At 41.0% G+C, this 15,089-nt stretch overlaps 1 protein-coding gene across 2 annotated transcripts in view; it reads left to right on the top strand.

The window, feature by feature from the left end:
- The window catches only part of grid1a (glutamate receptor, ionotropic, delta 1a), a 328,027-nt gene that overhangs the window by 239,420 nt on the left and 73,518 nt on the right, over nucleotides 1–15,089 (top strand). For both annotated transcript variants that reach the window (XM_083775212.1, XM_083775211.1), the window contains exon 4: nucleotides 12,048–12,101. In XM_083775212.1, the coding sequence (XP_083631338.1) occupies nucleotides 12,048–12,101 (54 nt within the window). The remainder of the gene's footprint in view (nucleotides 1–12,047; nucleotides 12,102–15,089) is intronic.

The raw sequence follows: 15,089 nt of genomic DNA, 5'->3' as shown, positions 1-15,089 counted from the left end.
GTTTATTTTTCTTTCCAGTCATTATGTGATATTTTATATTCATAGTGTCTGGAAGGGGGGAGGGAATATGTGTGTTGGACGGACATGGAAGGACAAAGGACACGTGAGTGCGCGGAAAAAGCAACAAGGTTTTCTTCATAACATGATGCAGTTCTCAGTTTGACCACAAAAGGTACGTCATACAAGTCACATGTTTAGAAAGGGGAATTATATTTGAGAAAGATTTAAAATACAGTATGAATAAGTACTGTGTCGAATTGTGGGCTAAAGTAACCAGAACGAAAATGGTGGTCAGAATAGTTAAATCTATTAACCTTACTCGGTCTGTAGGCCTAGTATGGGGCTAAAAGTAAGTTTGGTGAAAGAGTAGCATTGATATTGGTTTATCGCTTCATTTTTGAGCAGTGACTGTGTTTTTACGGTAGATTGACTTTTTCTCAAACGAATAATAGATATTAAACAAAGTTAAGAGACAATGTTTTGCGACACCAAAAGAGTTCATTTATAACAGATGGAAGAGATTCAACAATCTATCTGTATTCAAAACGTTTGTGTAACGTAAGTTTATTCAACATATAATGTAGGCATGTGTTGGATGTGTGTTTTGTCGAAGTTTAAATTAGTTAGAAAGTTGATTAAAGAGCCTATGGGTCTTGGAAATGATTAAATAATGTTTAGCTCGATTGAAACAATTGTATGTGGCTGTGTCAGGCGGACGATAGTGGCCCTATCAATACGCGTCAGTACGTAATTCGTCTTGGTATTAATAGAGCTAATTATGGTTTTCTCGTATGAAATTTAGTGTGCGAATATAGTCAACTATGAAAAGGCAGTTAGTTGCCAGCGATGTGCGAGATTTTGCTGTTAATATCGAGATAACTTGGACCTTTGGACGTGAGTGAGTAAACAGTAGTAGCATAGGTCGATTCGTCATTTACCCAGGCCCTTAAAGGTGGGTACTGGGATAATGTAATTGCAGCGTGCTGTCATCAAGATCAAACTTTTGAAGGGAAATAGTTTCAAAATATAAATGGATTATTGAGCGTGTCTGAAAAAGCTTGTGTGTTTAAAACTGAAACACAGGGTAAGACAAAGTTGTGGTGTGTTTAAATGTCAGTTAATTGTGAAGTGCAAATGTAAATTTTCATATATGCATGATGCCTGGAATTATTTTTTGGGAACTTTTAAAGTGGAACGTTCTGTTGTTTCTTTCCTAATGTTTAGTATAGTACATGTGATTGGGTCAAGGGGGGTGTAATAGAATTATTGTTCCATATTTTTATGTGACCATCATCATGGTAATGGTCAAGGGGGGAATGTCGTATCTGGACTCGATAATTCTGTACTATAGCATGCTATAATCAACTCTAAGTTGATTGTCTAGTCTGTCTGTCTGCAAGTTTGAAAGCAATCACTCAGTCAAGTACTCTGCATTGTTCATTACTCCTTTGAAGCTTCTCTCAGGTGTGAATCAAAACACACGTAGCAGCCATATGCTATTCCTATGCACGTTGTTGATCTTTATGTTAAATCCCAACCCCTCCCAGAACTCAACTGTTTGATGTAAACTATATATATGTCTGTAAATACAATGGAAGGGAGTCTTGTTGGGGGCAGTGTGACCGTACGGTCATGTGCCCTGGGCTCCGCGGCTCAACTCAAGGGCCGCGGAAAGCCCTCTGTCTTTGTCTGACTTACTGCAAATAAATACATCGATGAATATTCAGCTCATCTCTCTGCCTGCGTGATTTTCCTCATCCGACCGTCTAAGAGTTTACCGTCTATACTCTTCGTTACTTTGTCTATTTTAGTCCAGTTTAGATGAGTGTACTTGTTGAATTTACACGACACATGTAATCAAACTCGGTAAAATATATGTCAGATGATGATGTTTCTCAAAACCTGTAGTTTTGTCATAGGCCGATTTAATTGCCAGATCGATACGGTCTCATGTTAAAACAGCGGGGACAGCCATGTTTGTTTTTTGACGTCATCGAGTTAAAATGGAGCTGATTGGCCGTAGCCGTAGTGTCAGATTTTCAACCGAGGCTGCCATAGAGTCAACAGACCTGAATCGCCAAGAACCTATTTTTTTATGGCCGTGGCTAGCGATTCAGGGGCTGGAGCCAGGCTAGTGACACATTGTAATGACCTATGACATATCAAGCATTCCACGCATTCAGATGTATGCTCAAATGTATGACAAATGTATGCTTCGTCACACGCTACACGTTGTGAGCTTGTCGGTCAACTATTTTGTATGAATCAGGCTTTCTACAGGGGCAATGGAAGCTGTCCCTCGTTTCTCCTCTGTGGTAGTGGGAAGTTGCGTTTCCACAGCAACCATGCTCTGTGTGTGTGATAGAGCCGGGGGTTACGCAAGACCATTGTGAATATTTTATGACAGACCTCATTACTCCTCTCCAGCCCCTTTGTGAGAGCCCAGCGCTGATAGAACGCAGAAGGTATGACAGCTCAAAAATACCATTTATTGTCCACCCCCTTATTTCAGATTATAAAGCCTCCATGTGAAAGGCACCCTCTTCAAACAGACTGAACCCTCTGGTTGCTATATGCAGCCACACCTGACCTCCAACACTTTGGTGTGTATTTATCCGTCCTCTCTATAAGAGTTTTCACACACGCACACACACGCACGCACACATGCATGCACAAAACACAGGAGAAGAAAATGTGAGGCAGCATATACTACTGTAAGACGAACATACAGTGTTTTCAAATGCCTCCCTGGTGAGTGCCACTCCTTATCTGAAGAATGGCTAGATCTATTCATGCTTATCTTTCCTACAGTATGTCTGGAAATAGAAGCTATGAACATCTACACATGTCAAATCTCATTCTTATTTTGGTCATGTCATTATAGGCGAAGAATTGCAGATGTGAGTTTATAGATCCAATATTTTAGTCATTAACCCATTCTGACCGGGCACCCATTTTGGTGTTGGCATCATGTTATGCTTTAGCTATTGAAAAATAGCAGACCTACAAGCTCATATCGCGCCACCGAGTGGCGCGATACGAGCTTGTAGGTCTGCTATTTTTTGAAAAATCGAAGAGCGACTGACATTTTTAGAATCTGATCTCAGGTCAGAATGGGTTCATCAGGACCAGTGTGTGTCCGGCGGAAACCTCGTATGAATCTGATCTCAGGTCAGAATGGGTTAAACTCCATCATACGATGTAGTATAAGAAATTAAGGTTAAGTGGTTCCCTTCCTGTGTTGCTCCAACTCATTTCAGATTGTCTGTATCGCTCCAAAATAGAACTGAGCTCTAAGAGACACGTCAACAGGCTTTGACGCCTCCAATCGCCTGCAGCTATTGCAAACAATGTGTGCGTTTGATAACGCATGCATCTGAAGCTTGTAGTGGGGATTTAGAGTGTTGTGCACACACATGTACCAGGGTCAGTTTTTACACTCTCAGTAAGTCAAATGAACACTGGGGATGGCAGTGCTGCTTAGAAATTGGTGTGCTATAAAGATAGAAAGCTAATAGCTAATACTATTTATGAAGCCCAGTAGAACTTACTTACTTATGCCTATTACGCCTTCTGGGGCTTAGGCTGTCTACAAGAGTTTTCCAAGCATCTCGGTCCTGAGCCAACACCTCCAGCTGTCCCCAAGTGTGGCCCATTTTCTTGGCATCTGCCTCCAGGTCTCTGCGCCAGGTGTTTCGTGAGCGACCTCTTTCTTTTCCCTTGGAGGTTCCACTTGAGCGACTGTCTTGAGGTGTTTGAGCCTGGTTTACGGAGAGTATGGCCTATCCATCTCCAACGCTGTTTGCGGATCTCTTCCTCTGCTGGGTTGCAATGCAACCCATGCAAGACAGATTCAAACTTCTCGTCCTTGCAACTCACAGGGACATGTGCTCAGTGTAATAATTGGCTGTGGCACTGGCAACAAGCATCCGATCCCTCAATGTTAATTATTTATGGAACATACAGCAATGAAGTGCATAGGTTTTCAATGTGGGGCCACCAGGGGGTGCAACTGGAAATGACAGGAAAAGAAGAGAAAGAAAATGTATTTCTTTCCACAAAAAAGGTGGTAAGTTCTGGGCATTACATAGCCAAACCATTCTCCAGTATATGGACTTTTGCATTTTGTACAATAAGTCCTTACCCGTTTGAATATATGAATACCAAATACGCAAACAGTGTGGGTAATGCGACGGGCATGTTAGTTACTTCCCTTTATGCCGGCTGGCATGTAGGGCAGCAACAAAGGACTTCAGTCTGTCCTGGGCCAGCGTCTTTATAAGATCCCCAGGTGTGATGCAGGGCATGTCGTGTGTTTGTATCTCACAGAGACACGCACTGCAGACTGCATGTATGTGCGTCACGTGATCAGCATGTGGTCAGTCTAACCAATCACAGCTTTCTGTCGTGTAAAATGCCGGTGCAGTAAAATTCTATAGGTTAGTACGTTTGGTCAAAGAGATTTAGCAAGAGTCGCGATCTTCGGTTTACTTCCCGTATCTGCGTGGGCGGACACATTATTAGGAGACGGGAAGCAGGTTGGAGTCTGTTCATTTCCAATGGGAGAATGAACAAGACCACAGCTTATGAAACATTCCTTAACTCCATGGTCTAAATACTGGACCCAATCATCACAAGGCACACAATATTTCCAAGATGTTCATACTAAAATTACATTTTTTACTTGTTATCAACCTTTCTTTATCCCAGCGAGATTTTAGAGGAGTCCGGAAGAGTCTCTCTGTCCATCTGCAGTCTGACGGACGACACATAGAGGGATTCATGAGATTCATATTTGAATGTGAAATTAATGGACATATTAAAAGTGAAATTGATTGAAATGTTTATTTCAGGTGAATCCAATTGAGACCAAGGTCTCTTTTTCAACATTTACAGCAAGGATTTTACATACATGACAAACACACAAAAAGATATAATACAAAAAACACACATACACCAGAAAACAGAAACAGAATCAGAATCTTAAAAACACATATTACAAAAAGCAGGTGCATACGCCTTCTTCTAGTGTGAGGTCAGTTAAACATCTTTTAAAAATATCATATGAAACGAGGACATCCAGCTTCAACTTGTTTTGACATATATTCCATAGACGTGGAGCATGTACCCTGAAGGCAGTATCTCCCCATTTAGAAGAGGTTAGACAAGTAATGCATACACACAAGAATCAACATCATGTAATTTCTCATCCTGGATCCTGGATTCCCTGCACTAAATTGTGAAGGACAAGCTATTTTCCAACACAAGGGCATGTTCTAAAAATAATGGTGTAATGTGCTATAAGCTGCAGTAAGGAGATTGCATATACAACACAGCTTCAATCACAGTCACTGTATCCAAGGCAGGTATCTAGGCAAACCTCGTCATTCGACGATAACATGACAAATTATTATCACACTATTTCTACCTCAGTTGGAGAAAACACTAAAGCTCATTAACTCATTTCACAGGCATGTTATTAATAAGCTGGTGTAAATAGTGATGTAATAGATTGAACTTCAAGATCCTGATTGCATTCCAATTAGATTAAGCGGACTGCATTTAATTATCAAAATCGTTCTCATTATTTCGACCATAATGAGAACAATCAAATCTGGTAGGCTACATCTAATCGTTCTTTAAAAGTACAAGCCAGCGGCATAAGTTCAAGATGTTGGAACTACAGTACAGGTTGTGTGTACAACAAATATATTTCATATACAGAAGCATATTTTGCAGATGCAGTCTCATTTTTAAGATCTTAAATGGACTGAAACAGTTCATAGATGGAATTAAGGTACAGTGGTGATAGAGCAACAAGGGCAACTCCCAGAGGGGACTGCGAAGTGCCAACCAGAGTAGTGTGTTTGGTAAAACAGTCTTCTCTGTTAGAGCCTCCCATCACTGGAACAGTCTCCCTACAGGCCTCATTCACACGTACCAAAAATTAAGCAATGTTTGGTCGTTTTTTTGTATTTTTGGGCCACCACAATGCTTTTCCAATGGGAGTCACATGGTTTGGTCAAACATTTGTGTTTGATTGCTGATTGCTCCCCCCCCCATCAAACAAAAATGTTTGGTCAAACCATGTGACTCCCATTGAAAATGAATTGGAGCAGCAATCAAACAGCAATCAGACATCGCACACGGACCGAACATTTGTTGTGTAGGTGTGTACGAAGCCACAGAAGTAAGAGAGACCTCCAACTATTTGACCTTCAAAATCCACCTGAAGTGGTGGCTAAAAACAATCAAATATGTAATCATGAGTAATTATCATCCCTATTTATCACTGGTGGCATTTCTCACTTCACTCACTTGTTCTGTCCCCTGTGCAATGTTTTATTGTTATTGTATCGTATTGTATAGCGAAATTGTCGGGGAGGTGTCTCTGTATCGTTTACGACCGTCAGTCAGTCATATTTGATAAAGTCTGTTTCTAGCGAAAATGTAACTAATTCAGAAGCAGTTTTCTCTCAGTCAGTTGACTCTACATATCCATATGAGTGAAACGACCTGGATGATTTGTTTATTTTCAAACACATGAGTACTTATATGAGGCGATCTAAGCCTTACAATGCAAGTACATGAACCAGTGGACTTAGCGCCCTCTACCGATATTGACGCCAGACTTCGGTGCTCTATAAGCTTAACTCGTTGGCTCATTTACATGGATGTGAAAACTGACATGTTGATTAATGAGCATTGTCCCTGTCTAATAAATAAATAAACCCAAGTTTATATGAAATAAATGAAGAAAATGTGTTGGTAAGGTATATTAAACGTAAACAATAGATTTCTAACAAATTATATGTTATTGTTATTGTTTTGTTATGTATTGTGTGTGTGTGTGTGTGTGTGTGTGTGTGTGTGTGTGTGTGTGTGTGTGTGTGTGTGTGTGTGTGTGTGTGTGAGGCACATTGCTATCTTGGGGCAGCAGAAAGGGGCCGACAATAACCTGATCTACATCCCAGGGCAGTATATTCCTGCTGTGTAAAGCATGCATTAATCAGTATGTCTGTCAACATTAAACTGAATTAAAATTCTTGCCAGCTCTCGCATACAAACAGGTGGGGCGCATGCCAACATAGGGAGGTTCACAATGTGCCTATACTGCCTACTCTACTTGCAATCAAAACCCATCCGAATTTACAGAGAGCCACATTCAATACATCACGTTCAGCACATTCCTCGCCTTCAACATATCAGATGACATTGCCGAGAGACTCATCATTGAGGTTCAAAAAATAGCAACACAGAGGCGGGGAGAGTAGGAAGGCGAGAGATAGATAGGGCAAATGGGCTGCCTGACAGATACAGTTGTCCGTGTAATACATGTCATGTGCTCTGTCACTTACTGCAAGTTATTGCATCAAGATATCAAAATATGTCTTTGAACCAATCTAATGAACATTTCAAAGGCAGTGGTATGTAGGTTGAAAGTGCCGCAACAGGTGGCATACTGGCAATCCACTCCTATTTTCAAAGGTGCCCTCTCAGCTAATCTTTTTTATTTTCATGTCAAAATATCAGACACATAAAATGTGATTATATTTAGTTGTGGACCAGTTTCATCTTTTCAGTCTGAAGGTCACTGGTTTGACCCTCGGCTTGCCTAGTGGGCCTGCCAAAGTGTCCCCTGACAAAGACACTTAAATGCTTTGCCCATGCATGCGCTCATCTGAGTCATCAGCTGAGCAAGCTGCAAAAAACATTCACCCCTCTTCTGGGGACCAAACAAAGTACTCCCTTTCCCCTTAAATCTCTCTCTCTCTCACACGCACGCATGCATGCACGCACGTACACACACCAAGTCTCACCATATGTGACTTATGGCAACCCATCACCTCCTAACTTTGACATTTTAACATCGCAAACATGAAATGTATTGATCTGCTAGTATTAATCTAATCTATGTGATTCAGACCAAAGGGATTTTTTTTGCTTGAGAAACCCACATCAATTGCATTGATCTGCATCAATGGGAAAACAAATCCATACCATAATGATTCTAATTTCAGCACCCACCACTTTTCTTAAAATCTGCAATCCCTTCTTAACTATAATGTTTGAATTGGAGGTGGCGTTCTCTGGCAGTCTTCAACTCTCTGTAGCACTGTTCCTACAGTACTGTACGAAAGATGCCTGGCAGGCTGCTTTCGCTTCTCTGGTTATAGATCTGACTGTTGCTGGGCCTTGTCTGCACCAACATTATAGGATATTCCTTTGATGTTGCTCCTGCCTCTTGTCTATCGCTCCTTCTTTGAAAAAAATGTATCGCTCTCTAGAGGTTCACTATTACATCTTCTGCCGAGGGAGAATGGAAAGAGAAAGAGAGAAATAAAATAAAATAATAAAACTGAAATTACACCGCCAGTCTGTTCCAGGATCTTGATAACATTTAAGGCCTCAAATGGATTTTGAGGCTTTGGTGTGATAACACATTTTTTGACTGGGAGAAAAAAACAAGCTTAGCTCAATTGAAATAGGTCTAGGTGTAATTAGAAAAAGGAATGCTGAGGCAGAGTAATATCGGAGCTGAACTGGCACACAAGGGGCTTTTTGTACTTAAGTATGGCTAGTCTTGAATCCTGATGAGCAACTCCCCTAAGTACCATAAGCATTGGATTTTTATGTCCCTTCAAAGATTCTCAGTTTCCAGCTGCCATGCCCAGTTCAATTATAACCTTAATTCATGATTTAAGTGCAGCGGTGCAGAAACAAGCTTATGTCAGTCATACATAACTGAACAGCCCATCGTGTCATGAGCCCGGAGTATAGACTTCATGTCCACTTGGACCTTTTTTCAAACAACATACCGTAGGATGTCTAAAAAAAAAAGTGTAAATAATGTCACTCTTCAATTTAGAGTTGTGAACATGAGAGATGTAACAATGACTGACTCCCAGTGAGTCTAATGAGGTTGGTTTCCTTTGTCAGCTACAGTACAATCACTAGCTATTTCCAGCACTAAACCAATTCCGGAGTGCTCGGCTCCAACACGCCTATGGCTTAATCAAAACACTCATTCGTGGCTTGGACACATTAACCGAGCCTTGCTACTTGACTTGTCATATTCATTATGGTGTGCGTTTGTCTGGGACACTGTATATACAGTCTACCACCGGTCTCTTCTTTTGATCATCAAGGTCATCCTTCAAGGCAGACAATATCGTTCCCGCTGTCAGACTCTCGCGAGCAAACACACATTATGCTATTTGAATAAATGGATTGTTCACAGACGCACAACAAGGCACATAACATAACAAGGCATTTGTGGATAACTCTCTACAGTGCCGTTAATAAGATTTCTCATGCTTTTGTTGTTTTTGCCTGGTGGAGTTACAAGTTTATAGCGACGTGAACTCTGTTCACCCGATGTACTGTAAAATATATTATGTACCTCTTATTGCGCCTGGAAGGGGAAAGAATCTAAAGAAATTGAACCCGGTTTGGTTCATTTTGAAAATATGTCAGTGTAGGATTTCAATAGAATTTCCATTTGAAAACATTATAAGCAAAAACACATATAGAATTGAACCATGATGGTAGCTATGGACATTTCAGTGGCAGAAATAATGCTAGTATTAAACATTTAAACCTTATTTTGTTGACCCTAGCGGTCTACCAGCTCATGCCCCGTTGCAAGGCGAGGTTGTGAGCTTGTAGATTGGCCTAGAATTGGTTCACTATAGGCTTCAAGTGGTTAAATCAAACTCTGTTTGGTGCTTTCTCTCCCTAAACTTGCTGCACTGCTGTTGTGTTATGCTTAGAAACATACTGTATGTCATATAGTTAATCAAAAGGCATGGTGTGTGATTTTTTTGACCAGTTAACCCTCATAACCCTCCAGACTACCATTGCCCACATGAAACCCTCCTCCTGCCCCCTAGATATTGTTCCCACCTCCCTTCTCAAGGAATTTTTCCCACTGTTGGTCCCCACATTCTATCCATCATCAATAGCTCTCTGTCCTCTGGATCTGTTCCCCCATCTTTCAAAACCGCACTAGTCTCTCCCCTGCTCAAAAAACCCAACCTCGATCCGTCTACACTCAGCAATTACAGACCAATTTCCAAACTCCCATTTCTATCCAAGGTCTTAGAAAGGGTTGTTTTTTACAAACTCCTAGGCCACTTAAACACAAACAATCTCTTCGAAAAAGAGAGAAGTCAGGCTTCGGCAACATCATACGCAAACACAATCTCAACTTCCACTGCTACGCCGATGATACCCAGCTATATCTCCCCATCAACCCGGACGACACCAACAGCCTAGCCAAACTGCACTCCTGCCTTTCCGACATTCAAGTTTGGATGGGCAATAACTTTCTCCATAACTTTCTTTGGCCCACCTTCTGATAGAGCACGCTTAGAAAGCAACCTTGGTTCCCTACGCCAGCACATCACACCCGCAGCTAGAAACCTAGGTTTCACCCTAGATTCCAAACTCTCCCTGGAGGGCCACGTAAAAAAGGTTGTCCAGTCCTCATTCTACCACCTTCGCAACATTTCAAAAATTTAACCCTTCCTCTCACGCCCCGACTTAACTAAAGTTATCCACGCTTTCATCTACTCACGCCTCGACTACTGCAACTCCCTTTACTCATGTCTTTCAAAAAAATCCATTCACCGGCTACAATTGGTCCAGAACGCAGCCCGACTCCTAACAGGGGCAAAAAGTTTGACCATATTACCACTATCCTGGCCTCCCTCCACTGGTTACCAATCTCATTCAGAATTGATTTTAAGATTCTGCTCTTCACATTCACATTCAGCCTCGACCGGCCTTGCTCCATCCTACATCTCCGACCTACTCGTTCCCTATGAGCCTGCCCGCGAGCTGAGATCCTCAGGCAAGGCTCTACTTACCATTAAAACTTGTGTACAAAAAACTATAGGAGACCGGGCCTTTGAAGTCCGTGCACCCTTACTCTGGAATGCCCTGCCCCTAGAAATTAGAATTGCCGACTCAGTTCCCCGTTTTAAGTCACTCCTGAAGACCCATTTTTATAAAGCTGCTTTTAATCATTTATAGTTTTGAATGTTATGTATTTTCCTATGTTATTGTTTTCCTTCTGTTATCCAATGTTTTATTATCATTGTGTTCTTTATTGTGTTCTCTTTTGTTGTTAAGCACTCGTGACCTGTTCTTGAAAGGTGCTATATAAATAAAGCTTTATTATTATATTATTATTATTACCGGTATACAGTGTGAATGGACTTGTCTAAAGGGTTTGGACCCTGAAAGCTATAGGAATAAAAAAACTTTTGTCCCAAAGGAAATTAGTTTTGGGCACATACGTACAGCGTCTGCTGTATAAAAATACAAAAAGTAACATGCAGTACAAACACATAATTTCTCATCAATCCACAATACAAAGAAATGCACACAGCAGCTGTTTGATATATTGTGATTTCTCCGTTACTGACAACGGGAGAAGTGTACTGAACATATGTGCTGCGTTTTCAACTGTGCGGTAGATATTACACGAACGCCATTGGGAGGGGCCCTCTTAAATTTTAATGAGATAAGCGAGAGGGGCAGGCATAACAAATCAAAGCAGGACTCCTCCAAGGTCAGAAGATCGATGGTGAGTTTTTGGTGCTGTACTACACGCAGGCTATTACTGATGAATGTGGTGCTTTACGGTGGAAAGGCCGCTATAAAAACGCTATGGTCCTGGCACAACGAAGAGCAATCAGTCTCCATTTCTTTGTTTGAAAAAGACACTATATCATCTGGAGTCTGGACACTATATGATAACTGTTTTCCTTTTTTTTTTTATCCTAAAGGGGGGGGGGGGGCTTTGAGAGATGGTAAGCAAGATGTCAAATGTGTGACAGGTACTTTTTCCCCATTCAGCTGTTGCCAAATGTTTGTTTGGTCAGCGAGAAAGACAAAGGGACACCTGCACAGACAAGTGGAACTATTTAAGGCTGTCACGTCGATTAAACAGGTTACTTTAGTTGGCTTTCATGATTCTGACATCTGCCTTCCCTTCTTCGTCTCTCTCCCTCTCTCTGTATGTCTCTCTCTAACTGCAGGCCGTTGAGACGAACCTGGCATCCAAGGATAGCCACTGGGTGTATGCCAATGAGGTGAGGCCAACCACACACACACTGCTGCAGCAGAACACACTCACTCAGCACACTCAGAATGTCTCGCTGGCAAGACACACACACGGTTGAAACCCAATAACACTGTCACTCACTGTGCGAGCAAGATGTCACTACACAGTCTACATTAATGGGAGAGTGGGACGTTGTAAGTTATAAGTTGGACATTTCCGTCAACCCTATTTCCGTAGATTTACCCCTTTTCTGTAGATTTACAAGACTTAGTCTGTCACAGGTCCCATAATAAGACATAACGCACAATTTCACAATGATTGTCCTTCATTTTATGGATTTATTTTCACAGTGTACGTTTGTATTGTAGCAGGCTACTCATCTCCCTGTTTGTTTCATATTATTTAACTGAATTCACATTGAACGTTGCATGCCTTTCCCTACTCTGTCTGTTTCTGACATTGGCCTAAATGGTTCTCAAGTGGCTTTAGCAGCATAACATGCGGTGATGGACACTTTGTGAATGCAGAAACAGAGGCACTCTCTTTTTTTCTCTCTGTCGCCATAGTGCTTCAATGCTGCTGCATTTGCATTGATTCTCTCTGATTTGGGGCTCAGATTGGCCAAATGGTAAAAGCATTGGCTAAAAGGCCTGAGATGAAAGGATGTGCGCAGGTGGTTTTCCAGTAATATTTGTTTTGCCGCTCAGTATCGGAGCACTTTGGAGCAACATATTTCTCATCATCACACAACACAAATGCAGCTCTCTCCCTCCCCTCCTTTTTCTCATTGTCTATCGCCTGTGCACTTTCAGACACACACACGCAAGCACACGCACAGATTTTTACGATCAAATGTGCACGCACGCACGCACGCACGCACGCACGCACGCACGCACGCACGCACGCACGCACGCACGCCACACACACACACACACACACACACACACACACACACACACACACACACACACACACACACACACACCAGGCTGTGTCTATGCATCTTAATTAAATCTCATTATATGATTTATGACAACCCAACACCTCCTAACTTTGAACAAAATCCTAAACACGTATTGATCTGCTATTAATCTAAGCAATATGATTCATACCTAATGGAATCTGCTTAAGAAACACACACCAATTGTATTGATCTGCATCGGTGAAAGTATGATTCTAATTTGTAACAATTCTAACAAAGGATAATCTACCATAGTGTATAATCTGGATCTTTTTGTAATGTCTATATAATCTGTTTTAGGATAGGAGTTAATCAACTGGAAATTAAACCGTAACTATATTTTGTTGAAATGTGGAAAGGATTTGTTGTTCAGTAAATGGGATGTGGCCCAGTATTTCAGGTTTGAGCTGTTTGCACGTACAGAAATATTGATTTTTATCCTCAGCAAATGAGTTTCTGAAGCCTTTTTCCCCCCACATGTTCGGCAGCTTAATTCAAGTGCAGTACAGCTCATCTCATTCAGATGTGTGAGAACATTTCAAAACTGGATTTTGTAGACATCGAGACATCATGGTTAATTCAAAGAGGTATACTCACAAACACATCGCATGGCTTATGGACAATTACCAACGAGTGCCACTGTGTCATTAGATTTAATAGCGTCAGAGTCTGGGATATAGAGCTAATGGCATGTTAATATCTCAGTCACTCCCTTAATGGTTTGACGCGGTCTGGCATATTGTACAGTTATCTTTTCTAGTACACTGTTAATGGGGAAGGATGTGACTTGTCTGTGTCTGTGCTTTGAAATGCATGTGTTCGCTTCTCTCTCTTAACTCCAACTATTTTCCTTTCTCCTTCAGTCATACATTTATCACTAAAGGCACATTGTTCGTAGGAGTTGAGGATCCCTTTAACAGGGAATGAGACAGGCATGTTGAAAAGACAATTTTATGTTTACTCATCTGGAGTTGCATGCAGGCATTTGCCCCAAGATTCCACATCACACATCTGAATAATATGAATTTACTTAAAAAAATATGTCCGCTTCATCTGTATATCCCTTAAGGCAGAGCACATTGTATGACTTTTAAAGTGGTCTGGGTTGATCAGATTTTTAAGCATTTCCAAAAAAAGAAAACTGGCAAAAAAGATTGATTGATTGATTGAATACTTTATTAGCAGTTTGCAGAAATAAGCACAGGAAAGTACAGTTCAATAAGAGGATTTTAAACCCAAGAAAGCCCATGGCTTGTTTCCATTGAGGTCCTTTGTACTTAATTAATCTTCAACAACAGCTATGTTATGATGTCATCTCAAGCAACACAAAATAATTCATATTTCATCATATCCTAATACTGACCTGTAAGACTGAATACTGAGAGAGCATGTTTGTCAAGCTCCCAAGCTGCGAGGGGCGTGACCATTTGACTCAAACTCGTGGTGAAATCATTACTCGCATCTATGATCCATCTATCTGTCTGTTAAAACATGCTCGCACACGCACGCACACACTGGGCTCTCATTTTCTTCACGGATCTCCTCGCAGAGTGATCGTAAAACCATTTAGAAATAGAGGAATGGAAGCGCTGCAGGGATCTGTTAGTGGCTCTTAGATGGGTGCTCTTTGGTGATACAGGTAAAACCATATAGACAAAAGGTATCCTTCCTCCAAGTTGTACTGCTTGTAAAAATGTGAATTGCAGACTTGAAAAGAAAAGAATCCAAGGCACTCCGTCTTTGGTGAAAAAATCACCCTTAAATACAGCCAGGTGGTGGGTGTGAACCAATCATATCATTGCATCGTTATTATTTCATTGTCATATAAACTATTTCATTTTAGTTACATTATTGTGTTGTATATATATATCATCTTGATTATACATCAAAAGATGTTCAATAAATCAAAATATAACAAAACACCCAAAGTGACCAGCACCAAGTGAAAAGAAAAAGACAATAAATGGGAAAAACAGAGGGAAAAATATAAAGTAAATATTGACATTTAGATAGTAACCCAAATCTCAATATATATATATATAAATGCAGGACCAT

The sequence above is a fragment of the Protomyctophum parallelum genome, assembly GCF_964188405.1.
Source record: "Protomyctophum parallelum genome assembly, chromosome: 10".
Lineage (NCBI taxonomy): Eukaryota > Metazoa > Chordata > Actinopteri > Myctophiformes > Myctophidae > Protomyctophum > Protomyctophum parallelum.
This window is presented reverse-complemented; position numbering and strand designations above follow the sequence as displayed.